This window comes from Coregonus lavaretus, assembly GCF_964263955.1.
Source record: "Coregonus lavaretus genome assembly, chromosome: 4".
Lineage (NCBI taxonomy): Eukaryota > Metazoa > Chordata > Actinopteri > Salmoniformes > Salmonidae > Coregonus > Coregonus lavaretus.
In genome coordinates this window covers 54535359-54563272 of record NC_139991.1, presented here as the reverse complement: position 1 = coordinate 54563272, position 27914 = coordinate 54535359, and the positions used below count along the sequence as shown (strand labels likewise).

Genomic DNA, 27914 nt, shown 5'->3' with positions numbered 1-27914 from the left:
AAACAAGTAAAATCAAATCAAATTGTATTTGTCACATGCTTCGTCAACAGCAGGTGAAGACTAACAGTGAAATGCTTACTTATGGGTCCTGTTCCAACAATGCAGAGTTAAGATAAAGATACAAAATTAAATACAAAAAAAAAGAAATAGTGACACGAGTGAACAACGAATAACAATAATGAATAAAAGTAACATGGCTATATACAGGGAGTACCAGTACCGAGTAGATGTGCAGGGGTAAGAGGTAATTGAGGTAGCTACAGTGCTCTCAGAAAGTATTCACATCCCTTGACTTGTTCCTCATTTTGTTGTGTTACAGCCTGAAATTTAAATGGTTAAATTGAGATTTTGTGTCACTTGCCTACACACAATACCAAATAACGTCAAAGTGAAATTGTGCTTTAAGAAATGTTTACAAATTAATAAACATTAGACGCTGAAATGTCTTGAGTCAATAAGTATTCAACCAGTTTGTTATGGCAAGCCTAAATAAGTTCAGGAGTACAAATTTGCTTAACAAGTCACATAAGTTGCATGGACTCTGTGTGCAATAATAGTGTAATGATTTTTTGAATGACTACCTCATCTCTGTAACCCACAAATACAATTATCTGTAAGGTCCCTCAGTCGAGCAGTGAATTTCAAACACAGATTCAACCACAAAGACCAGGGAGGTTTTCCACAGGCTCGCGAAGAAGGGCACCTATTGGTAGATGGGTAAAAAAAACAAAAAACAGACATTGAATATCTCTTTGAGCATGGTGAAGTTATTAATTACACTTTGGATGGTGTATCAACACACCCAGTCACTACAATGATACAGATATCCTTCCTAACTCAGTTCCGTAGAGGAAGGAAACGGCTTAGGGATTTCACCATGAGGCCAATGGTGACTTTAAAACAGTTACAGAGTTTAATGGCTATGATAGAAAACTGAAGATGGATCAACAACATTATAGCTACTCCACAATACTAACCTAAATGACAGCGAGAAAAGAGGGAAGCCTGTTCAGAATACAAATATTCCAAAGTAAAACTACTAAAAATGTGGCAAAGAAATTAACCTTATGTCCTGAATACAAAGCGTTATGTTTGGGGCAAATCCAACACAACACATCACTGAGTACCACTCTGTGTGCTGTTATGGGTATGCTTGTCATTGGCAAGGACTAAGGAATTTTTTGGGATAAAAATCAACGGCCAAATCCTAGATGAAAATCTGGTTCAGTCTGCTTTCCAACAGACACTGGGAGACAAATTCACCTTTCAGCAGGACAATAAACTAAAACACAAGGCCAAATATACACTGGAGTTGCTTACCAAGATGAAATTGAATGTTCCTGAGTGGCCTAGTTCTATGGCAAGACTTGAGAATGGCTGTCTAGCAATGATCAACAACCAACTTGACAGAGCTTAAATTAATATTTTAAAGAATAATGTGCAAATATTGTACAATCCAGGTGTGCAAAGCTCTTAGAGACTTAACAAGAAAGACTCAAAGCTGTAATCGCTGCCAAAGGTGATTCTAACATGTATTGACTCAGGGGTGTGAATATTGTAATTATGGGGTATTGTGTGTAGATGGATGAGAAAAAATATATATTTAATCAGTTTTGAATTCAGGTTGTAACAACATAATGTTGAATAAGTCAAAGGCCTCCTGTAGCTCAGTTGGTAGAGCATGGCGCTTGCAACGCCAGGGTTGTGGGTTCGATTCCCACGGGGGGCCAGTATGAAAAATGTATGCACTCACTAACTGTAATTCGCTCTGGATAAGAGCGTCTGCTAAATGACTAAAATGTGGTCAATCGTTTGTAGTCCCGTGTAGAGCATGGCGTTTGCAACGCCAGGGTTGTGGGTTCGATTCCCACGGGGGGCCAGTATGAAAATGTATGCACTCACTAACTGTAAGTCGCTCTGGATAAGAGCGTCTGCTAAATTACTAAAATGTAAAAATGTAAAGGGTGTGAATACTTTCTGAAGGCACTGTTTGTCAATATATTTGAAAATACCAAAAAAAGTATAATTAGCTTTTAAAACAATTCAATCTGTTTTCTTTTATAATATTTTGGACCAGAGTGAGGCTCTCTCTCCACTAGCCTACCTATTGTTCCATTTGACTCACCATCTTCATTAAATGTTTTCATCATTTATCTGCAGATAAGTGCCAAAAAGCCTACCTGTCTGCAAATTAGGGAGCCAAATGAACAGCTCCTTTACCGATGTGGTTCGGTAGATTACTGACGAGTCACTCACTTTAAAAGGTAGTTGCCGCACCTATTTCGAGTAATTCCTGTTTTAGAGTGGAGATTCTCGTTTAGCTTCCAACTCGAAGACTGACGCTGGCTGCTAATACATATTCAGGAATTGGGGGTGGGAACGTTGTGGTGATTTCCACGTGTAGCAAAGACATAACAACAAATAGGGCACTGACTGACAGCTGTCAGTGTAACTAGCTAGTATGCTACCCTTAGCCAGCTAATGAAAGTTATGTAAGCACCATTTCAGTTAAGACAGGCATAATGCAAGTCAGGTGAAAATAATTATTTCAGAAAAAGACTACAAGCCTATCTGTTAAGAAATTAGTATAAGATAAAGGAGGGCACTGCGTTCATCCACCTCTGGCCTGCTGGCTTCCCTACCTCTGTGGAAGCATAGTTCCCGCTCAGCCCAGTCAAAACTGTTCGCTGCTCTGGCACCCCAATGGTGGAACAAGCTCCCTCACGACGCCAGGACAGCGGAGTCACTCACCACCTTCCGGAGACATTTGAAACCCCACCTCTTTAAGGAATACCTGGGATAGGATAAAGTAATCCTTCTACCCCCCCCCCTTTACTCCAACCCCCCCCCCAAAAAAATAATAATAAAAAAATAAATAAACAAATAAATTGTAAAGTGGTTATCCCACTGGCTATAAGGTGAATGCACCTATTTGTAAGTCGCTCTGGATAAGAGCGTCTGCTAAATGACGTAAATGTAAATGTAATAACCGTGCCTATACGAGCTGTTGACACGTTGAGGGTTGAGGTATGTCTGACTCTTGCCGTTTGATAATTGCAGTGAAACCATGTCGGATTCCAGACGTCATTTATGTTTGGACATGCACACGGACATTATCAAATACCTATATTCTTTGTTCTCTCTGTTATCATTTCAGCAAGCTAGCTAGCTATAATATAATACAAATACAAAAAGACTGTTGACTTTCAACATAAAACACAGGTGAAAGGGTTTAAAAACGCAGCTTTCTTGATGGTCTGCGTTTTCAAAATGCAGATTTCTGAACTCTAACGCGACGCCTATCCTGGTGCTCAGGCCAGGCATCTGTGTGCACTCAAGCGTGCGCGTTCACACAATAGTGACAAGACAGAGAAACCAGACAGACATGCTCCAAATGAAAGACAATGAAGAAATTGACATAAAACTGGTCAATATAATTCAATAAAACATAACTTCAATATCACTGCGCAGTTTGTGAGCTCCCCAAACAATGTGACATGTCCACTATGAGAATGAGAACTGTATGCAGTATTAATAAATTGAATGAACAGAAATTATTGTAACCAAACATTCTAGATTAATGAGGAAATGGCAATGATTAACGGCAGCCTACATTTACTACTGGTTATACTTTTGATACACTATACAGTGCACCTTGAAAGTATGTGAACCCTACAGGGCTGGTCATTATTTTGCTATAAAATATGAAAATAAACATAAAATCCTTATCTAAACCCCAATTCGGAATAAAAGACATTTCAAGTAAATGACAGAAACAAAACATATATATATTTTAATTGTTTATTTAACAAAAGTGGTTTATTTAACAGAAAGTCAGATTTGATGTGTGCAAAAATATGTGAACTCCTTCAGTCAATAGCTTGTGGCACCTCCATTCAGGTCCTGCCACAGCATCTCCATTGGATTTAGGTCAGGACTTTGTCTTGGCCAATCCAAAACACAAATCTTCTTTCTCCTGAGCCATTCTTTGGTAGATTTGCTTGAATGCTTTGGGTCGTTGTCTTGTTGGAAGAACCATTTTCAGCCCAGCTTTAGCTCCTTGACTGATGGCCTGACGTTCTGTTCAAGAATCTCCTAGTATACCTCAGAATCATGGTTACCTTAATGATGTGGAGTCGTCCAGGTCCAGAGAAGGAAAAGCAGCCCCAGATCTTGACATTCTCACCACCATGCTTGACTGTTGGGATAAGGTTATTTTGGTTGTTGGCAGTGTTGGGTTTTCGCCAAACATAGCGGTCTTGATTGTGACCAAAAAGGTCAATTTTGGACTCATCGGTCCAGAGAATGGACTTACAGAAACCTTCAGGTTTGTCCAGGTGGTCTCTGGCAAAGTTAAGACGGGCAGCTCGGTTCTTCCTAGCAACCCTCCCATGAATGGCATTTCGATTCAGTTTTCTTATTATTGATGAAGCATGCACAGTTACCTGAGATGCAGCAAGAGGTCTGCAAATCTCTAGATGTTATGTTTGGGTTGGCTTTTACCTGATTTATTATTGTTCTTGTGGCTCTTGGGGATATTTTGGAAGGGCGTCCACTTCTAGGCCGAGTTGCTGTCATGTTAAATGCTCTTCATTTGTAAATTATTTGCCTCACAGTGGACTGATGGAGCTCAAATCTTTTTGAGATGATTTTATAGCCTTCCCCAGACTGATGTGCTCTCACTACCCTTGTCCTCTGAGATCTCCTTTCCTCTCGACATGGTGTCCTTTGCATTAACCTGGATGGGTAACACCAAACTGACCAGGTTTCTTATCTCTATTTCGTAGCTAATTATGTACCCACCTGATTCTACTTACCTACTTGATTTAACCAATGCAACTATGTTTTGCACCTGCACCAATTCCTTTTTAATTTAGCTTTTCTACTACACGCATGATTTCCTCTACACCAACATATGGTATTGGTAAATACAAACCTGTTATGTCAGATCAAAAAGACTGGTTCTGATTAAATAAAGATTTCATGGTAAAAACTGAAAAAATCTGTAATTGCACAAGGGGTTCACATACTTTCAAGCAGCACTATATATACAAAAGTATGTGGACACCCTTCAAATTAGTGGATTCAGCTATTTCAGCCACACCCGTTGCTGACAGGTGTATAACATCGAGCACACAGCCATGTGATCTCCATAGACAAACATTGACAGTAGAATGGCCTTACAGAAGAGCTCAATGACTTCCAACGTGGCACCGTCATACGATGCCTCCTTTCCAACAAGTCAGTTCGTCAAATGTCTGCCCTGCTAGCTACCCCGGTCAACAGTAAGTGCTGTTATTGTGAAGTGTAAACGTTTATGAGCAACAACGGCTCAGACGCAAAGTGGTAGGCATCACAAGTTCACAGAACGGGACTGGCGAGTGCTGAAGTGCGTACCATTTTTTGTCCTCAGTTGCAATACTCACTACCAAGTTCCAAACTGCCTCTGGAAGCAACATCAGCACAATAACTGTTTGTCGGGAGCTTCATGAAATGGGTTTGAACGCGGCACTCATTAAATACAAAGGAGAACTTTAGTTTAATTGTCCCGATGCGATACCATGGGCATATAACTACGTTGTATGATTTATGAACTGCAAGGATATATGAGATAAACTTTATTCAGTCAGTTCGACACCATTTATAAACTTGTCAAGCTTGCTGTTCGTCAATCAACGTAGAGTAAGCCTATGTGCCAGCACTTTGTGGCTGCATATGAAACACGCGAAAGACAATAAATGTGCCAGAAAACAATAGGCTAAGTGGATTTCGACTCATCGTTACCACATTATATGGGATGTGCAAATTGACAGACATAGACGAAGGAGCATCATGCGCTCTCCCTCCATGTAAAGAAATGTGACTGCAACCACAGCGTACACAATACACACACAGGTACCGGACAGACAGCAGACTGTCAAACTAGCAGTGTTTCCCTGTCATCGCTGACTTTGTGACTGACAGGTGCCTGCCCTATCAATAGATAGCTAGCTAGAAGATGCATATCGTTCATTATAGAGGGAGAGGTCTCGGCTGACTTTTTTTCTGACTTACGAGTTGTAAAAAAGTAGCCTAGTTAATTTAAATGGGAAAAGTACTCGGCTGAAAATTAGTGCGTAACCAATCAGCTTTATAGCCGAACCCCGGCGCTAGTGAAAAACACTGCAAATCGGCTACGGAGAGCAAGAACACACAGTCGTCTGGAACAGCTGGTGCTCTCATGCATGGCTCAGTGTTGCTTGTCTCGAAGCGAGCATAGAAGGCATTTAGCTTGTCTGGTAGGCTCGCTTCGCTGGGCAGCTCGCGGCTGGATTTCCCTATGTAATCCATGATAGACAAAACGGTGATAGATAAAAGGGTGAAACGAGGCTACAGCAATGACCCATGGATTTAAACTAAACCACCTCCAGGCCCCCAAGAAACATCTGGAGGAGGGAGCTACAACCAGACACCATGGAGTGGAACTAGGGTTGCAAAATTCCAGGAACGTTCAATAACTTTCATGGTTTTCCCAAAATCCCGGTTGGAGGATTCCCGGATTCTGGAGGGAATAAGCAGGAAATCCTGAATCCTCCAACCAATATTTCTTAAAAAACAGGGAAGTTATTGAAAGTTCCCGGAAATTTGCAATCCTAGATGGAAAGAGATTTCGATGACTGCCCAGAACAGAGCGCAATGAAGAGGAGTCGTCCATGTAAGTCAGTACTGCCTTACCATACCTCATTAACAGGGGCCTGAGGTGAGAAAAAAGAGATATGGGATCTGAATGCATCAAACATCTTATGTCATCACACAGTGTCTAAGAGAGGTGGTGCTACTACCTCAACTAAGGAACTGGGACACAACAAAAAAAAGGAAAGAAAAAAAAAGGAAAAAGAAAGCTAAAGAATGGAGAGAGAGAGAATTAACTGAACCAATTGTGTTCAAGTATGCGGAGGTGTTCTCCCTCATCTCGGCCCTTCAAAGGCTCTCTCAGGTACCGGTGGAGCGGAGTCACACAGACGCAGGCAGAAATCAAGAACAATGGCTTCTGCCACGAGGCTAACTGAGCTTTAAAGTCAGGCGGGAGGACGAACGGCTTAAGGAAGGTGATGAATTGACCTCCGTCACTAGAGGAGAGAGAGAGAGGAAGGGAGGGGGAAGGGGGGGAGGGAGAGAAGGAGTGGGTGTAGTTCTCACTCCTGTGGATCAGAGACTTTACAGTATGAAAGGATGCAGTAGAGGACAGGAGTAGAGTGGAGGAGAGGACAGGAAGGAGCAGGATAGAGTCTGGAGGAGGGTAAAACTGAGCACCTCAGGCACTATTCTCTCTACTGAACGTGTCTATTCAGAGAAGCAGCCTGAAAGGACATTTCCCTTGAATTTGACAAAGCAGTAGTGGGGGAAATATTTGACAAATAGTCTAAAATGGGAGCTTTAATTTACAAAGTGAAAAGAGCACATTAAAGATTGGCAGCATCTGCCAAACACTAGGGTGCTCAGTCTAAGGAGAACGAGTCTAAGGAGAACGGAGCAGAGCTGTGGATTTAGCATTATATTCAGACACGAGCTGCTACAGCCAACTGCAATAATGAACATATTCTATACTCACCTAGTTAGTACTGAGAGGAGAAAACCTATTTCAAGGACCTTACAAGCAGAGTGATGTGAAGTATGTAATTGTGTAGTATCCAGACACTCGAATGCAGGACAGGGTGCATTTTGAGCGTTCCTGTAGTTCCCCTTGCTTTAACTCAAGCTATAATAACATTATATTAATTTCATGAGTCACTTAAACTTGGCTCACGTTGTAGAACAATTCTCTGCCCCTTTTTCATAAATAATAGGAGATCTGTCTGAATGCGAGCCAATTATGAGCATGCTCCTGACTTTCCTCATGTGGTTGAAGAGGTCTGGAGGCCCACAGATGCTTTCCACTTTTCATTAAGCTCCAGTCAAAAGCCCATCATTTTAGTAAAACACTGAGAAGCAGCAGCTATCTCCTCCATCAGCCCAAGCCACAGAAAAACAATATTGATGATTAATAGTGAAGGGCCGATGTGGCAGTAGACGGCGTGATTACACTGCAGAGGAGCGAGGATCAGCAATGAGAAGAAAACACACAACCATTAAATTGACGGGAGAAACTGCCACACAAAACTAAGGCTGGGCTACAGACAATCAACATCCCAGCTAAACGAGGTCACAGAACAAAACAAATTAATATAGTAGTGGAACAGGTGGCTGGTGCTCTCAAGACCAATGTGACAAACCACAGAGGCAGGGCCACAACAAGCCCAATCACTGGCTGATGTCTTCTTTGATTGATTTTACAAACCCTTTTTTTAAGTAGCTATAAAAGCCAGATTAATAATACAAATGAAAGAGGCTGCATCCCATGTAGCTGTTCCCCAAACCACTAGCAGACCTCATAGTTGATGGATAAGATAGTTAGTCGGCCGCTTGGTTTGACTGTGGGTACAGCCTGCTTTGTGACAGATTACAGACTCCATACTACAGATTTCTCTCTACCCGGACTGAGACAAGTTAATGGATTTTATTTGTCAGATGACAAATGGTTCCCCAAAGTGGGTGAAAAACTAAATAGGGCCTATATTTAATCTCCACTGCTGGCTTGACCAGGTAAGGCCTTCTGACTCTGGCAGCAGACTCTGGTAACATTAAATATGTTGAGTTTTTATGGCCTGTTAAAACCAGGTCACACTACTCACTTGAACTCAAATTACCTTTCACTTTCTCAAACCTAAAGGAAACACGACGCAACAATGAAAAATCAAAGCAGGAGGTGACTGAAAATGTTGTTGTGTTGTTTGATGCAAGAAACATTATTATTCCCCTACCATTATTACAGAGAATCAGACAAATTACGCTTCCCTCTGACTATTCGCTACTTAGCTTATTGAAGCCTGTCTCAAACACTGCCCCTTTAAGACAAAAAAAAGATCTTTACCTGACTCGCTTTTCAACGATGTCTAAAAATGTAGACGTTTTGTGCTCTTGTAGGAGGCAATCACTCCCCCATTGCTGACTGCAAATTATTTTTAACTGGGCTAATAACTCACTAACTAGCACAGGATATGAACAAATGTGCACTCGTGGCTGCATGCAGCTCTCGTTTTGATCTCAAAACAAGCGCATCTACTCACGACCGCTCATGCTGTAAACAGTCCAGTTCAAAGTGAATGGCACAGAACCATATTTGGCAATGGTCTATTTGCATTTACTGTAGGCCTACTGCAGCTCTGATTGGTTATGCCGTACTGGTCTGTGTAGAGTATAGGCTGAGTAGTGCATGTCAATGCAATAGAATCCTACTCCGATGCGTTCTGCCTACAACAAAATCTCTTGCATAGTTTGTTTTGTTATGTTGCATTGAAAGTTGCTAATATTGTGTTGATTCAATTACAATTCCCATAGTAGCACTGCAGTGTTTAAATAGGTACAATAAGCATAGACACAGTACATAACCGGGCCAAAGTGGCCAGGCAGCCAGGCAAGCCACAGCCATAGCCATACTGAATAATTTAATCTCTGTTGACACAGTTCCTAATTGAGCTGGATGCCTAATTAAGGAATGGAGACACTCTGGATGAATTAAACACATTTTCCAGATTTTGCTGCAGAGAGCCAGGGACAGCCAGGTGGGGGAGTTAGCCAGGGGAGCAGAACTCCACTGAGCCCAGAGAGCAGAGAGAACCCACTCCCCTGAAAGATATATCACAGCCGTAGTCGCCAAATAAAAACAGACACTGCTGATAGAGCCAGGATTACTCTGTGGGAGCTCACATAGCACTTCCCCCAATTCACCTTGTAACACCCCTGCCATCGTCTCCCTTTCACCACTGTTTATTTCTGTTTCATTCTGTCTTTTGTCATTGTTCCCCTCTCTATCCAATCAGCTGTTCTTCTCCTATTTTTCACACTGTCTATGTCTCATATGAGCAGCACAGCGGGTACAGAGAAAATAAATGTGAGTTAGAAAAAGAGAGTACAAAGTACACTGTGATAATCTTTTTCCCATGTCTGAACTTTGGCTGCGGTATGGTTGCAGGTAGCAGTACTGAGGGCTGTGTAGGGAGCTATGACAGGGAAGGGAGTAGGAGACACACAGGGATGGAGGGAAGAGACGCTGGTGAAAGTCAGCCGCCGTCTGACATGGCGCTGATAAGGGAAAGGTGCTCTCCCCAGGAGGAGGAGGGGGGAGGGATTTCCCGAAAGCAGAAGGCTTCGGAATGCAGCCAGCTTTAGGCAGAGTGTAGGGAGGGTTTGTGGTTAGCAATGAGATTACTGCCGCCACTGGAAGAGGGTTTCAATTTCAAATGATCCCCCCCTTTCTGTCCTCACCTCTGAGATGAAAGGCAGCTCAGCTCACCTCACCTAGCCCAACCTCCAGTCCATACCGCCAGACAGTAAAAAAGTTCAGCCCTCTCAACCTGATTGGCTTACAGCCCTGTCAATTGCCCTTCACACCTCTGTTCATCCAACCAATCAGGGCGATTGTATGCGATGCAGGATACCGCCACCCCTCACCTTTAGTTAGTGCGTGGCATCTGCCGTCTTGAGAAGAAGCAAGTGATGTGTTGCTGAAGGACTTTTGACATGCTGTTCCTTACTGAAGTGTGTGCGTCCAGCGAATATAACCATACAATCATATAAAACATTTTCAAATGGAAACAGCTGCGTCTGTGTGTCTGTGTCTGGTGGTGACCATCAAGAGTACAGTGATGGGCCTCAACATCATGTTCTAACCAGACAGCACTATAGTGGGCAGAACCTAACCAATCAGCATTGAGTATATAGCGGGTGAGGGCATTCACAGCCGACCACTCAGACCAGCTCCAGCTAGCTGTTTTTACATGGTCTTTCGTATAGCCGGATTCTGACCTGCTATAGTTGAGATATTGAGGTGCCCTGAAGAACAGTCTATGCGTCTTGCCAAGAGACGCCTGTCACTACCTACCTCAGCCCAGACCGCCACACGAAGCCGTCATGAACCTGAGGAAGAGGAGCTGCGAGGGCCTATACACCTCTCTCATCTAAGAGACTACCAGCCCTGCTCCAGGCCCCGTCTGTGGTCATGAAGTGACCACACCCTCTCCAGTTGGGAGTTGCAGAGGAAATATGAGGACCTGGGTCATGAGCAGGAAGAGCTCAGGAGGGTGTACTCTAGGCCCTCCCAGCCTGAGTCACCGCCGCTACTCTCCTGACTGTCACCACTCTAGGCAACCCGGGCTAGAGCCATCGTCACTGTCGCGCCACCACAGCCGATACTCCCCTAGCTGGCCTGGCTACTCCCCTGAGAGACACTACTCCAGGCCTCCCCGGGCCCCGCTATTCACCAGATCGTGGCTCCAGGACCTCCCCGGCTGGAACCTACGTCGCATCTCCCCCGACCGACGTCCCGGTAGGCCACCCCGGCCTGAGCCACCAGATCGCCGGGTCCGCTTCCGCTGTCCAGAGTGGCCCAGCTCTCCATCAGCTCAAGACAACTCCAGAGTTCACAGTCCCCCACACCAAGGTCTGCACCCCCATCAGCCAGAGCCTCAACTAGCCATAGTTAAGGAGACTCCCGCTCCAAATCGTACTCGCCGTCGTGGAGTCGTCCTCTCCTCCCAGTGGGGATCCCCTGCTATTCGAGATAGACGCTCTGGTCCCTGAGGTTTGACCGTCTGCTACCCTGGAACCTTCAGCCACAAACATTCCGCCTGCTCTCCCTCAGGAGCCCCTCCCTGCTCCTGGCCCAGAGCCCCGCAGTGGATTCTTCGCCCGCTCCTAGGATGGAGCCACAGCCTGCAGCTACTGCAGAGGTCAAGTACAGCCCAGACGTTGGTGCCCCTCCAATCACAGCCTGGTGGAATTAGCCCCTTCTGGTCTTTCAAGTTCAGCCTGCGGTCACAAGGACTCAGCCCGCTCCTGCTGGCCCGTCCCCGTCAGCCCCTGCCTGGTGAGTTCCCTTCCTTCCCGGTAGGGTCAGTGTTCTCTTCCCTCCAGGTAGGGTCAGAGTTCCCTTCAGGGTCAGAGTATCCTGTTTTCTGCTCTGCCAGGTCCTAAGTATCCTACCCAGCTAGGTCCCACTTTTGCCTCGCCATCAGGTCTGCAGTCTCCTGCCCTGCAGGGATAGAAGCCCTCTGCCTTAGTTGGTATGCAGTTACCCAGCCCGGTTGGAGCCCCCTGCCCTGATAGGTCCTAAGTTAGCTGCCCCATATGCAGGTATGCAGTCTCCTGCCCTGCTTGGATTGCAGGCCCATGCTTTATTGGATATGCAGCGTCCTAGCCTGCCAGGCTTAGAGCCCCCTGCCCTTTCAGGCTCTAAGTTAAGTGCCCTGTTTGTAGGTCTGCAGTCTCCTGCTCTGCTCTGCTCAGATCGCAGCCCCCTGCCTTAGTTGGTAGGCAGTTGCCTATCCTGCCAGGTCCTTTGTAGCTCAGTTGTAGCTCCTCTGCCCTCAGTTGATGCATAGCCCCCAGCCTCAGTCGGTAAGCAGTCAGCTCCCTTAGTGCTTCACGTCAAACTTCTCGGCCTAGTTCTAGGCCCTGGGTCTCCCGTCCAGCTAGGCTCTGAGTTATCTGCTCCTCTAGGTGTGCAGTCCCTGCTTCTAGCCAGTTCGCAGCCCCCAGCCTTAGCCAGTGACCTATACTAGCGCTAGGCAATACGTTTCCTGCTCAGTTAGGTTTGCAACCTCCCACTATACTATATAATGTATGTATTATGTATATGTATATGTATATTATTATTATTATTATTATGTATGTATGTATGTATGTATGTATGTATGTATGTATGTATGTATGTATGTATGTATGTATGTATGTATGTATGTATGTATGTATGTATGTATGTATGTATGTATGTATGTATGTATGTATGTACCTTGTCTGGTCCATTCAATGCTCTGCCCATCTGCCCTGCCTGTTATGTCAGATAGGACTAGGCCCTTTCAGGACTAAGCTCCCCATTGAGGCCTTTTAAGATGTGTATCCAGGGGCGGCAGTAAAATGGCCGGCCCTCTCAACCTTGATTGGCCTGCAGCCCTGTCAATCACCCATTCATACCTCTGTTCATCCAACCAATCAGGGCGCTTGGATGCGCTGCAGGACACCACATCCCTTTACATTTAGTTAGTGCCCGGCAAGTATTGTGTTACTGACAGACTTTTTACATGCTGTTCCTTACTGAAGTGTGTGCGTCCAGTGAATATAAGCACACAATCATATAAAACATCTTCAAATGGAAACATCTTTGTCTCTGTGTGTGTGTGTGTGGTGACTATCAAGAGTACAGTGATGGGCCTCAATATCATGTTCTAACCAGACAGCACTATAGTGGGCAGAACCAAACCAATCAGTATTAAGTATATAGCGGGTGAGGGCATATCCAGCTGACCGCTCCGACCAGCTCCAGCTAGCCGTTTTTACACAAACTCACCCAGAGTACACAGAGAACCAAGGAGTAAATACCTTCAACATCCTCGTTAAAGACTAATGGCGGGATTTAATCTGACACAGGTTAACAACCTGCGCAGTGAGACCCTTTTAAAGGCACATTTCCTCTAAGTTCAATCATGTGCAGGGAACGCGCTGGGATCAGTAAATTAATTTAACCAGGTGGCGAAGACCAATCATTCAAAAAGCATGGGTGCTTTAAAATAAAAGTTTGAAAGGCATAGTCTCATGCACTTTTTTATATAATTCCCCTGCCTTTAAAGTTTGTTTTATAATGTTATCAGCTCGAGCATCGTACGTGCCAGTGCTACAAATAAACTACTTTAAGCACTTAGCCAGCAAATTGATTAATATATTGTTTCTCTGTCTGTTACTGCTCACCCTTGATATCTTTTGTTTTAGAATATCTTTACAAAGTACTTACGTCTCCCTCCCACCTGAGCCCATTAACAATTACCAGCCAACTGCTTTTTCACTAATGAACAGTATTCTCTTTATAACAGCTTTCAAATGTCACACAATCGAATACATGTCCACAGAGGACATGTCCACCAAGAGATGAGCCATGTAAAATGCAGACTGAGTTTCAAGTACCTTTTAATACTAATACTCTGTCGTAGCCGGCCGCGACCGGGAGACTCATGGGGCGGCGCACAATTGGCCCAGCGTCGTCCAGGGTAGGGGAGGGAATGGCCAGCAGGGGATGTAGCTCAGTTGGTAGAGCATGGCGTTTGCAACGCCAGGGTTGTGGGTTCGATAAAATAATGTATGCGCTAACTGTAAGTCGCTCTGGATAAGAGCGTCTGCTAAATGACTAAAATGTAAAATGTAAAATACTTTATACACGTATCGCTGCACTGTTAATGTGTTGGGTCGTGGCTAGATTCGTGAGCACTAGAAAAGTACCAGTGAGAAGGTAAAAAATACATATAAATGACTCTCTCTGTTGAATAATGGAGAAGTACCTGACATCCATCCATTGTGTAATAAAACCAGGGGCTTGATCAAGAAAAGGAAGCACGGCTGCATGGCTAAATGCTTTGCTTGGCCCTGGGTTAATTCACAGGCTTAGGTTGGTTATACTTAAAAACCAAGGTCCTCTCATTAAAAAAAAAAAAGAGTGAGAGAGACAGAGAGAGACAGAGAGAGACAGAGAGAGACAGAAAAATTGTGAGAGAAAGAGAGAGACGGGTTGTTGAGGAGGGTAGTGCTGCGCACCGGGGCCTGAATCAAGGAGCTGAACAGGCAGGTGCCATTCATTGAGAACACCACACCAAAGGCAACCTGGTGAGCAAAACAAACCTTTCAAACAGCCTTGACAAGCCTTTTGTTAAGTAGAATCGGCTTGGTTTATGATAAGCGGACTGCTTAAACCGCCTCCTTTTTCCCCAGTAACCCCAGAGCGTACGCATGAGTCAAGGGCAGGCAGGCCTTTTGTTATCTGGACAGCATGAGAGGCACACACAATTGATGATCTCTGATCTCAAACATGAAAGCCTAAGAGTCACGCCTTCAAATGCTTTAGAGCATTTTAAAAAGCAACCTGGACAGCATTTCAGTGAATGAAAGTCAATATTGACTAAAGATCAATCACATCCCGAGAAGGTATATAATTAATTCAAGCAAAATGGTATTAAACGCACACTGATCTCAGGGAGAGGGAAAAGGGACGCAGAGGATCACTGAATGACTGACTGACTAATAACTCTACACAGACTCCCAGTGATGACAACAATGCAATACGAGGTGATACATCACTACGTCATCAGAGTGCGCAGCTGAACACTGTATACTGGAAACACTCGGTTTGTTATTTTAACTAAAACATGACCAATCTTTATTAAACATAAATACCAAACTTGTTTTTGCATGGATTCCGTGACACAGTTAGCTTTTAACAGCTATGACCGGTATTTCTTGTCCCGGAATCCCACTTAACTGACAGGTTAAAGAATGCTTGAAAGAACCGCTAACTTGGCTAAGCTGCTAACTTTAGCGATCAAGCTAACGAAGTTAGTCCCAGATTAGTTTTTCAATGGAGCCCTCTTTGTCTGGAGAAGTAAATGAACGGTTCCAGCGCTATATCGACTACGCTTTGTTTCGGGACAAACTGGATCACTCAGAGTTCCAATGCGGCAATTGTTTGCTTGCCGAGGATTATAGACTTGAGGTGGCTTCCTTGATCACGCAGGTCCCCAGCATACGTAAGAAACTGAGGCCCGGAGCGGATACAAACAACGAATAGTCGACGCCCTGGAGCCTGACCTTCCTGCACCTTCGTCGCTTTGGATACTGGTGTCTGCGGCCGCTATGCCTACTCCTACTTCTTCCCTACGAGGTCGAAGTCGACGTCGGCAACCTTCCGTCCCTGCTCTGGATCGAGCAGGGCTTCTCCATCTGTCGGAGGCCTGCACCATCCTGTGAAGCGTGGGAGTGGGCGGATTTCCTCGTCCTTCTCACCAGCCATGATTTTGGGCAGCTCCATGTTAAGAAATGTGACTGTTCCAGGTGCAAAAACAATGTCCTATCCCGGAGCTCGAGTAAATTACATTATTAAGCTGCTCCCGAATGTACTATGCCAGGACATGGACATTGATTCTATTGCAGTCCATGTGGGTTATAATGACATTATGAAGAGCAGCTCTGAACAGTTGAAACTGGATTTCAAAGAGCTGATTGACTCTCTGCTAGACACTAATAAAAGACCCATCATATCTGGCCCTGTGCCCTCTCTGAATTGTGGCATTGAATGCTTTAGCAGGATTATTTCTCTTCACAACTGGCTACGTGATTATTGCAGCTCAATGTGTGTAACTTTTGTGGACAATTTCGATACCTTTTGGAAACAAAACACGTTTTATAAGGAGGATGGGATCCACCCAAATCATTCCTTTCATAGCATCATCTGTTACCAGCAAGTTAATAATATCATGAACCTTGTTTCTTAAGCTACATACAGTACCAGTCAAAAGTTTGGACACACTACTCATTCAAGGGTGTTTCTTTATTTTTACTAATTTCTACATTGTAGAATAATAGTGACGACATAAACTGTGAAATAACACATATGGAATCATGTAGTAACCCAAAAAGTGTTAAACAAATCAAAATATATTTTATATTTGAGATTCTTCAAAGTAGCCACCATTTGCCTTTATGACAGCTTTGCACAAACTTGGCGTTATCTCAATGAGCTTCATGAGGTAGTCACCTGGAATACATTTCAATTAACAGGTGTGCCTTGTTAAACGTTAATTTGTGGAATTTCTTTCCTTCTAAATGCGTTTGAGCCAATCAGTTGTGTGGACAAGGTAGGGGTGGTATACAGAAGATAGACCTATTTGGTAAAAGACCAAGTCCATATTATGGTAAGAACAGTTCAAATAAGCAAAGAGAAACGACAGTCCATCATTACTTTAAGACAGGAAGGTCAGTCAATACAGAACATTTCAAGAACTTTGAATGTTTCTTCAAGTGCAATCACAAAAAACATCAAGCGGTATGATGAATCTGGCTCTCATGAGGACCGCCACAGGAAAGGAAGTCCCAGAGTTACCTCTGCTGCAGAGGATAACTTCATTAGAGTTACCAGCCTCAGAAATTGCAGCCCAAATAAATGCTTCACAGAGTTCAAGTAACAGACACATCTCAACATCAACTGTTCAGAGGAGACTGCATGAATCAAGCCTTCATGGTCGAATTGCTGCCTATAAACCACTACTAAAGGACACCAATAAGAAGAATAAACTTGTTTGGGCCCAGAAACACAAGCAATGGACATTAGACCGGTGGAAATCTGTCCATTGGTCTGATGAGTCCAAATTTGAGATTTTTGGTTCCAACCGTAGTTTCTTTGTGAGACGCAGAGTAGGTGAACGGATGATCTCCGCATGCGTGGTTCCCACCGTGAAGCATGGAGGAGGTGTGATGGAATGGGGGTGCTTTGGTGGTGACACTGTGTGCTTTATTTAGAATTCAAGGCACACTTAACCAGCATGGCTACCACAGCATTCTGCAGCGATATGCCATCCCATCTGGTTTGCGCTTATAATAATAATAATAATAATAATAATAATAATAATATGCCATTTAGCAGATGCTTTTATCCAAAGCGACTTATAGTCATGTGTGCATACATTTTTACGTATGGGTGGTCCCGTGGATCGAACCCACTACCCTGGCGTTACAAGCACCATGCTCTATCAATTGAGCTACAGAGGACCACCCATACAGTGGGGAAAAAAGTATTCAGTCAGCCACCAATTGTGCAAGTTCTCCCACTAAAAGATGAGTGGCCTTTAATTTTCATCATAGATACACGTCAACTATGACAGACAAAATGAGGAAGAAAAATCCAGAAAATCACATTGTAGGATTTTTAATGAATTTATTAGCAAATTATGGTGGAAAATAAGTATTTGGTCAATAACAAAAGTTTCTCAATACTTTGTTATATACCCTTTGTTGGCAATGACACAGGTCAAACGTTTTCTGTAAGTCTTCACAAGGTTTTTACACACTGTTGCTGGTATTTTGGCCCATTGCTCCATACAGATCTCCTCTAGAGCAGTGATGTTTTGGGGCTGTCGCTGGGCAACACAGACTTTCAACTCCCTCCAAAGATTTTCTATGGGGTTGAGATCTGGAGACTGGCTAGGCCACTCCAGGACCTTGAAATGCTTCTTACGAAGCCACTCCTTCGTTGCCCGGGCGGTGTGTTTGGGATCATTGTCATGCTGAAAGACCCAGCCACGTTTCATCTTCAATGCCCTTGCTGATGGAAGGAGGTTTTCACTCAAAATCTCACGATACATGGCCCCATTCATTCTTTCCTTTACACGGATCAGTCGTCCTGGTCCCTTTGCAGAAAAACAGCCCTAAAGCAAGATGTTTCCACCCCCATGCTTCACAGTAGGTATGGTGTTCTTTGGATGCAACTCAGCATTCTTTGTCCTCCAAACACGACGAGTTGAGTTTTTACCAAAAAGTTCTATTTTGGTTTCATCTGACCATATGACATTCACCCAATCCTCTTCTGGATCATCCAAATGCACTCTAGCAAACTTCAGACGGGCCTGGACATGTACTGGCTTAAGCAGGGGGACACGTCTGGCACTGCAGGATTTGAGTCCCTGGCGGCGTAGTGTGTTACTGATGGTAGGCTTTGTTACTTTGGTCCCAGCTCTCTGCAGGTCATTCACTAGATCCCCCCGTGTGGTTCTGGGATTTTTGCTCACCGTTCTTGTGATCATTTTGACCCCACGGGCCGGGGTGAGATCTTGCGTGGAGCCCCAGATCGAGGGAGATTATCAGTGGTCTTGTATGTCTTCCATTTCCTAATAATTGCTCCCACAGTTGATTTCTTCAAACCAAGCTGCTTACCTATTGCAGATTCAGTCTTCCCAGCCTGGTGCAGGTCTACAATTTTGTTTCTGGTGTCCTTTGACAGCTCTTTGGTCTTGGCCATAGTGGAGTTTGGAGTGTGACTGTTTGAGGTTGTGGACAGGTGTCTTTTATACTGATAACAAGTTCAAACAGGTGCCATTAATACAGGTAACGAGTGGAGGACAGAGGAGCCTCTTAAAGAAGAAGTTACAGGTCTGTGAGAGCCAGAAATCTTGCTTGTTTGTAGGTGACCAAATACTTATTTTCCACCATAATTTGCAAATAAATTCATTAAAAATCCTACAATGTGATTTTCTGGATTTTTTTTTCTCATTTTGTCTGTCATAGTTGACGTGTACCTATGATGAACATTTTAAGTGGGAGAACTTGCACAATTGGTGGCTGACTAAATACTTTTTTTCCCCCACTGTATGTGGGAACTCTTACAAGACTGTTGGAAAAGCATTCCAGGTGAAGCTGGTTGAGAGAATGCCAAGAGTGTGCAAAGCTGTCATCAAGGGTGGTTACTTTGAAGAATCTAAAATATAAAAATATATTTTGACTTGTTTAACACTTTTTTGGTTACTACAAAAATTCCATATGTATTATTTCATAGTTTTGATGTCTTCACTATTATTCTACAATGTAGAAAACAGTAAAAATAAAGAAAAACCCTTGAATATAAATAAAATAAAATAAAAAAATGAAGAAAATGCACTCACTAACTGTAAGACGCTCTGGATAAGAGCGTCTGCTAAATGACTAAAATGTAAAATGTACAAATTAATGAGTAGGTGTGTAGCTCAGTTGGTAGAGCATGGCGCTTGCAACGCCAGGGTTGTTAGTTCGTTTCCCATGGGGGGCCAGTATGAAAATGTATGCACTCACTAACTGTAAGTTGCTCTGGATAAGAGTGTCTGCTAAATGACTAAAATGTAAATGTAAATGTGTGTCCAAACTTTTGACTGGTACTGTATGTAGCTTAAGAAACAAGGTTCATGAAATTAATAACTTACTAATAACAGATGACATTCATATTCTGACTGTCTATGAAACTCACTTAGACAATACCTTTGATGATATAGTGGTAGCAATACAAGGTTATAACATTTACAGAAAAGACAGAAATGCCAGTGGTGGAGGTGTTGCTGTTTATATTCAGAACCACATTCCTGTAAAGATTAGAGAGGATCTCATGTTAAATACTGTTGAAGTAATAAAGCCCATTCTTGTGGGAAGCTGCTATAGACCACCAAGTGCTAACAGTCAGTATATGGATAACATATGTGAAATGCTTGATAATGTATGTGATATCAACAGAGAGGTATATTTTCTGGGTGATTTAAATATTGACTGGCTTTCATGAAGCTGCTCACTCAAGAAAAAGCTTCAAACTGTAACCAGTGCCTGCAACCTGGTTTAGGTTATCAGTCAACCTACCAGGGTAGTTACAAACAGCACAGGAATGAAATCATCAACATGTATTGATCACATCTTTACTAATGCTGCAGAAACATGATTGAAAGCAGTATCCAGATCCATCGGCTGTAGTGACCACAATATAGTAGCCATATCTAGGAAAACCAAAGTTCCAAAGGGTGGGCCTAATATAGTGTATAAGAGGTCATACAATACATTTTGTAGTGATTCCTATGTTGTTGATGTAAATACTATTTGTTGGTCTGTAATGAGGAGCAAACAGACGTTGTACTTGACACATTTATAAAATTGCTTATCCCAGTTACTAATAAGCATGCACCCATTAAGAAAATGACTGTAAAAACTGTTAAATCCCTGTGGATTGCCGAGGAATTGAAAAATGTTATGGTTGAGAGGGATGAGCCAAAAGGAATGGTGGCAAATAAGTCTGGCTGCACAACCAATTGGCAAACGTACTGCAAATTGAAAAATCGTGTGACTAAACTGAATAAAAAGAAGAAGAAACTACACTATGAAACAAAGATAAATGACATAAAGAATGATAGTAAAAAGCTTTGGAGCACATTCAATGAAATTTGGGAAAAAAGGCAAACTCAGCTCCATCGTTCATTGAAAAAGATGGCTCATTCATCACAAAACTGACTGATATTGCCAACTACTTTAATTTGATTTTTTCTTCGCAAGATTAGCAAACCAAGTCATGATATGCCAGCAACAAACGCTGACACTACACATCCAAGTATATCTGAACAAATTATGAAAGACAAGAATTGCAATTTTGAATTCAGTAAAGTGAGTGTGGAAGAGCGGATGATATTGCCACTCCTATTTGTCATATCCTCAATTTAAGCCTACTAGAAAGTGTGTGCACTCAGGCCTGGTGGGAAGCAAAAGTCATTCCGCTACCCAAGAATAGTAAAGCTCCCTTTACTGGCTCAGATAGCCAACCAATCAGCCTGTCACCAACCCTTAGTAAAGTTTTGGAAAAAATGGTGTTTGACCAGATACAATGCTATTTTATAGTAAACAAATTGACAACAGACTTTCAGCATGCTTATAGGGAAGGACATACAACAAGCACAGCACTTACACAAATGACTGATGATTGGCTGAGAGAAATTGATGGTAAAAAGATTGTGGGGGCTGTTTTGTTAGACTTCAATGCGGCTTTTGACATTATCGATCATAGTTTGCTTCTGTAAAAACTTGTGTTATGGCTTTACACCCCCCTGCTATATTGTGGATAAAGAGTTACCTGTCTAACAAAACACAGAGGGTGTTCTTTAATGGAAGCCTCTCCAACATCATCCAGGTAGAATCAGGAATTCCCCAGGGCAGCTGTCTAGGCCCCTTATTTTTTTCAATCTTTACTAATGACATTACTTTGAGTAAAGCCAGTGTGTCTATGTATGCGGATGACTCAACACTATACAACGTCAGCTACTACAGCGAGTGAAATCACTGCAACACTTAACAAAAAGCTGCAGTTAGTTTCAAAACGGGTGGCAAGGAATAAGTTAGTCCTAAATATTTCAAAAACTAAAAGCAATGCATTTGGGACAAATCATTCACTAAACCATTAACTAAATCTTGTAATAAATAATGTGGAAATTGAGCAAATTGAGGTGACTAAACTGCTTGGAGTAACCCTGGATTGTAAACTGTCATGGTCAAAACATATTGATACAACAGTAGCTAAGATGGGGAGAAGTCTGTCCATAATAAATCTCTGCTCTACGTTCTTAACAGCACCATCAACAAGGCAGGTCCTACAGGTTCTAGTTTTGTAGCACCTGGACTACTGTTTAGTCGTGTGGTCAGGTGCCACAAAGAGGGACTTAGGAAAATTGCAATTGGCTCAGAACAGGGCAGCACGGCTGGCCCTTGGATGTACACAGAGAGCAAACATTAATAATATGCATGTCAATCTCTCCTGGCTCAAAGTGGAGGAGAAATTGACTTCATCACTACTTCTATTTGTGAGAGGTACTGACATGTTGAAATCACCGAGCTGTCTGTTTAAATGACTAGCACACAGCTCAGACACCCATGCATACCCCACAAGACAAGCCACCAGAGGTATCTTCACAGTCCAGAACAGACTATGGGAGGCGCACAGTACTACATAGAGCCATGACTACATGGAACTCTATTCTACATCAGTTAACTGATGCAAGCAGTATAATCAGATTTTAAAAAACAGATAAAAATACACCTTATGGAACAGCGGGGACTGTGAAGCAACACAAACATAGGCACAGACACATGCATACACACACATGATAACATACGCACTATCCACACACGTACCACATGGATTTTGTGATTGTAGATATGTGGTAGAAGAGTAGGGGCCTGAGGGCACACACTTAGTGTGTTGTGAAATCTGTTATGAATGTATTGTAATGTTTTTTAAATGGTATATCTGCCTTAATTTTGCAGGACCCCAGGAAGAGTAGCTGCTGCCAAAAATATCACATGCGCATACACACAATAATACCTCTGGCAGGCTGATTCCCTCTTTCTTCATGAAGTAATGCTTCTTGAACTCATAATAGGTGTTGTACTGGTTCCAGGACTGCAGAAAGTCAAACCTGTGTTGGAGATAGAAACACACAAGATGTACAGCCATTATATTGAACAAATAGTACATTGTGAGCCATCCTCCTTTATTCAGCAAAGAGAAGAGCAGAAATAGTCTGTTTCTGCTCTTTCTGCTTACCTCGGGTCATTCTTGACGCGGACGCTGGTCTCGAACTTGACACCGTTCCTAGCTACGTACTCAGCCAGCTTGTCAATAACCGGTTGGATGTCAGGGGGAGGGGGAATGATGGCCGGCGCTGCCACAGCAACTGGAGCCTGGGACCGCGAACTGATTGAAGCGGGAAAGATGAGTGAGTGGAGAGAGAGAGAGCAAGAGAGAGAAAGTTGTTTAGCAATGCATCACATTATGTGGGGAAAAATAGGTAGTATGAGGATTGAGAAAAAATATTTCCACTTCTCTCCAATAAGTGTCCACACCACACACCTGGTCTCTGGTATGACAGCAGCAGGTACAACAGGAGCAGGAGGGGTTGAGAGGCGGACTGGGACCTGGCTGGGAACTGGAGTTGGTGGTGGGATCATGGGAACTGTAGTTGGTGGTGGGATAATGGGAAATGTAGTCGGAGGAGCCGTGTAGATGAACCGTGTGGTTGGCTCAGGAGGTGGAGTGGTCCCTGGAGGAGGCGGGGCTCCAGAGTAAGAGGGCGCGGCCAGCATGCTGCCAGAGGGCAGGGAGCTGTAGTAAGCGTTGGCATCTATCCCTGGGGGAGGCGGAGCCAGGCAGTAGTTCCCATCAGGTAGCATGCAGTACCCATAATACATTGCTGCCATGTTAGCTGTGGAGAGGTCAGAGAGAGAGAGGATATGATCAATTTACATCTCACAATAGCTCACGGCTCAAAAAGGAATTCATGTGTTTTTGCGTGCCTCCCTATTAACAAGCAGACGTGTAAGTCAGCACTGGATGAGACAGGCCTGCTTACTGTCTTAGAGTGTGTGTGTGTGCTGCAGTGCCGAGTGGGGTAACGTGTATATATATATATATATACAGTGGGGAGAACAAGTATTTGATACACTGCCGATTTTGCAGGTTTTCCTACTTACAAAGCATGTAGAGGTCTGTAATTTTTATCATATGTACACTTCAACTGTGAGAGACGGAATCTAAAACAAAAATCCAGAAAATCACATTGTATGATTTTTAAGTAAATAATTTGCATTTTATTGCATGACATAAGTATTTGATCACCTATCAACCAGTAAGAATTCCGGCTCTCACAGACCTATTCATTTTTCTTTAAGAAGCCCTCCTGTTCTCCACTCATTACCTGTATTAACTGCACCTGTTTGAACTCGTTACCTGTATAAAAGACACCTGTCCACACACTCAATCAAACAGACTCCAACCTGTCCACAATGGCCAAGACCAGAGAGCTGTGTAAGGACATCAGGGATAAAATTGTAGACCTGCACAAGGATGGGATGGGCTACAGGACAATAGGCAAGCAGCTTGGTGAGAAGGCAACAACTGTTGGCGCAATTATTAGAAAATGGAAGAAGTTCAAGATGACGGTCAATCACCCTCGGTCTGGGGCTCCATGCAAGATCTCACCTCGTGGAGCATCAATGATCATGAGGAAGGTGAGGGATCAGCCCAGAACTACACGGCAGGACCTGGTCAATGACCTGAAGAGAGCTGGGACCACAGTCTCAAAGAAAACCATTAGTAACACACTACGCCATCATGGATTAAAATCCTGCAGCGCACGCAAGGTCCCCCTGCTCAAGACAGCGCATGTCCAGGCCCGTCTGAAGTTTTCCAGTGACCATCTGGATGACCCAGAGGAGGAATGGGAGACGGTCATGTGGTCTGATGAGACAAAAATAGAGCTTTTTGGTCTAAACTCCACTCGCCGTGTTTGGAGGAAGAAGAAGGATGAGTACAACCCCAAGAACACCATCCCAACCGTGAAGCATGGAGGTGGAAACATCAGTCTTTGGGGATGCTTTTCTGCAAAGGGGACAGGACGACTGCACCGTATTGAGGGGAGGATGGATGGGGCCATGTATCGCAAGATCTTGGCCAACAACCTCCTTCCCTCAGTAAGAGCATTGAAGATGGGTCGTGGCTGGGTCTTCCAGCATGACAACAACCCGAAACACACAGCCAGGGCAACTAAGGACTGGCTCCGTAAGAAGCTTCTCAAGGTCCTGGAGTGGCCTAGCCAGTCTCCAGACCTGAACCCAATAGAAAATATTTGGAGGGAGCTGAAAGTCCGTATTGCCCAGCGACAGCCCCGAAACCTGAAGGATCTGGAGAAGGTCTGTATGGAGGAGTGGGCCAAAATCCCTGCTGCAGTGTGTGCAAACCTTGTCAAGACCTACAGGAAACGTATGATCTCTGTAATTGCAAACAAAGGTTTCTGTACCAAATATTAAGTTCTGCTTTTCTGATGTATCAAATACTTATGTCATGCAATAAAATGCAAATGAATTACTTAAAAATCATACAATGTGATTTTCTGGATTTTTGTTTTAGATTCCGTCTCTCACAGTTGATGTGTACCTATGATAAAAATTACACACCTCTACATGCTTCGTAAGTAGGAAAACCTGCAAAATCGGCAGTGTATCAAATACTTGTTCTCCCCACTGTATGTGTATATATATATATATATATATATATATATATTTAGGTCTGACCTCATTGCTAATAGGATCTTAGCCTCGCTCACAGAGGACTCCTCGCTCAACTCCAAACTGATAGAAATTAAAATGTTTAATAATCTATTCCTGATTGCCGTCCAATTAATAAAATGTACTTTGTCAGTTGAGGATGGGGAAAAAATGGGGAACAAAAAGAATAATTTCTTCCAGTCTTTTGTCCAACAAGAATAATTAGGATCAGCTTGTTGGAAATCATAATGCGTGTAAAAGCGGATATCAAAAACAATTAGCAAAGACTCATTTCCAAAGCCTATCATTACAATCACACTTCCCATTTCGGACTCAATCAAGCATATCAGCAGCTCAGAGAAAGTAATTTACAGCAGGAATAAGAAATCATACTCGCACACCGTCCGGTATCAACAGAGTCAAGTTATGAATAAAACAACTGACGGATTAACTCATAAGTGTTCAGATTATATTTTCAAACGGGAAAAAAGAAACAAGCAAATAGGCTATATGCAGTGCCGTGCAAAAGTGTTCATCCCCCTTGGCGTTTTTCCTACTTTGTTGCATTACAACCTGTAATTTAAATGGATTTTTATTTGGATTTCATGTAATGGACATACACAAAATAGTCCAAATTGGTGAAGTGAAATGAAAAAAATTACTTGTTTCAAAAAATTATAAGACATTTATTATGGAAAAGTGTGCGTGCATATGTATTCACCCCTTTGCTATGAAGCCCCTAAATAAGATCTGGTGCAACCAATTACCTTCAGAAGTCACATAATTAGTTAAATAAAGTCCACTTGTGTGCAATCTAAGTGTCACATGATCTGTCACATGATCTCAGTATATATATATATATATATATATATATATATATATATATATATATATATATATATATATATATATATATATATATATATACGCCTGTTCTGAAAGGCCCCAGAGACTGCAACACACTAAGCAAGGGGCACCACCAAGCAAGCGGCACCATGAAGACCAAGGAGCTTTCCAAACAGGTCAGGGACAAAGTTGTGGAGAAGTACAGATCAGGGTTGGGTTATAAAAAAATATCAGAAACTTTGAACATCCCTTAAATCCATAATTAAAAACTGGAAAGAATATGGCACCACAACAAACCTGCCAAGAGTGGGCCACCCACCAAAGCTCACAGACCAGGCAAGGAGGGCATTAATCAGAGAGGCAACAAAGAGACAAAAGATAACCCTGAAGGAGCTGCAAAGCTCCACAGCGGAGATTGGAGTATCTGTCCATAGGACCACTTTAAGCGGTACACTCCACAGAGCTGTGCTTAATGGAAGAGTGGCCAGAAAAAAGCCATTGCAAACATATGGAAGAAGGCACACTGGTCAGATGAGACTAAAATTGAGCTTTTTGGCCATCAAGGAAAACGCTATGTCTGGCGCAAACCCAACACCTCTCATCACCCCAAGAACACCATCCCCACAGTGAAGCATGGTGGTGGCAGCATCATGCTGTGGGGATGTTTTTCCATCGGCAGGGACAGGGAAACTGGTCAGAATTGAACGAATGATGGATGGCGATAAATACAGGGAAACCTGTTTCAGTCTTCCAGAGATTTGAGACTGGGACGGAGGTTCACCTTCCAGCAGGACAATGACCCTAAGCATATTGCTGAAGCAACACTCGAGTGGTTTAAGGGGAAACATTTAAATGTCTTGGAATGGCCTAGTCAAAGCCCAGACCTCAATCCAATTGAGAATCTGTGGTATGACTTAAAGATTGCTGTACACCAGCGGAACCCATCCAACTTGAAGGAGCTGGAGCAGTTTTGCCTTGAAGAATGGGCAAAAACCCCAGTGGCTAGATGTGCCAAGCTTATAGAGACTTTTTTTTCATTTTGCATCTTCAAAGTGGTAGGCATGTTGTGTAAATCAAATGATACAAACCCCCCAAAAATCCATTTTAATTCCAGGTTATAAGGCAAAAAAATAGGAAAAATGCTAAGGGGGGTGCCTTGTAAGCCACTGTAAAGGTTGCCTGACGACTCAAACTGAATTATTCCGCTGATCTATCGTTCGCTACATACTGCAGTCTGAGACTGCAATCATTGAAGTCATTTGTGGTGTCAAAATGAAGGGTTTTGTACAAAATATCGTCATCAGCAATTTGATATTCTCTAACCAGTATCAAAGCCAATGACACATTTTCAAAATGCTGCTTTATCAACGAGTGTTCTGGCTCTGGCCCAACCCATTAGTTTCTGGGACCAATCAGACGGTCTAGAATGAATTTCCATTCTAGAAACTTTCAGGTTGGTACTCAGATCCAGACTCATTGCGGAGAAGAAACTAACATCCGTGGGCAAGGAGTTTGGGTAGCCAGGGAAATATAAAGGTGTGGTACGTCACCGTGCAATGGTGCAAGTCAAAGGGTTCCTTGTG

The 27914-nt window shown here is 43.2% G+C and overlaps 1 protein-coding gene across 1 annotated transcript in view; it reads right to left on the bottom strand.

Annotated features, from left to right (window-relative positions):
• Positions 1-27914, bottom strand: part of LOC311128668 (splicing factor, suppressor of white-apricot homolog) — a 164583-nt gene that overhangs the window by 69707 nt on the left and 66962 nt on the right. The window contains exons 8-10 of the mRNA XM_084160864.1: positions 23294-23645; positions 22988-23137; positions 22766-22859 (exon numbers count right to left, since the gene is read on the bottom strand). Of these exons, the coding sequence (XP_084016990.1) occupies positions 22766-22859; positions 22988-23137; positions 23294-23645 (596 nt within the window). The remainder of the gene's footprint in view (positions 1-22765; positions 22860-22987; positions 23138-23293; positions 23646-27914) is intronic.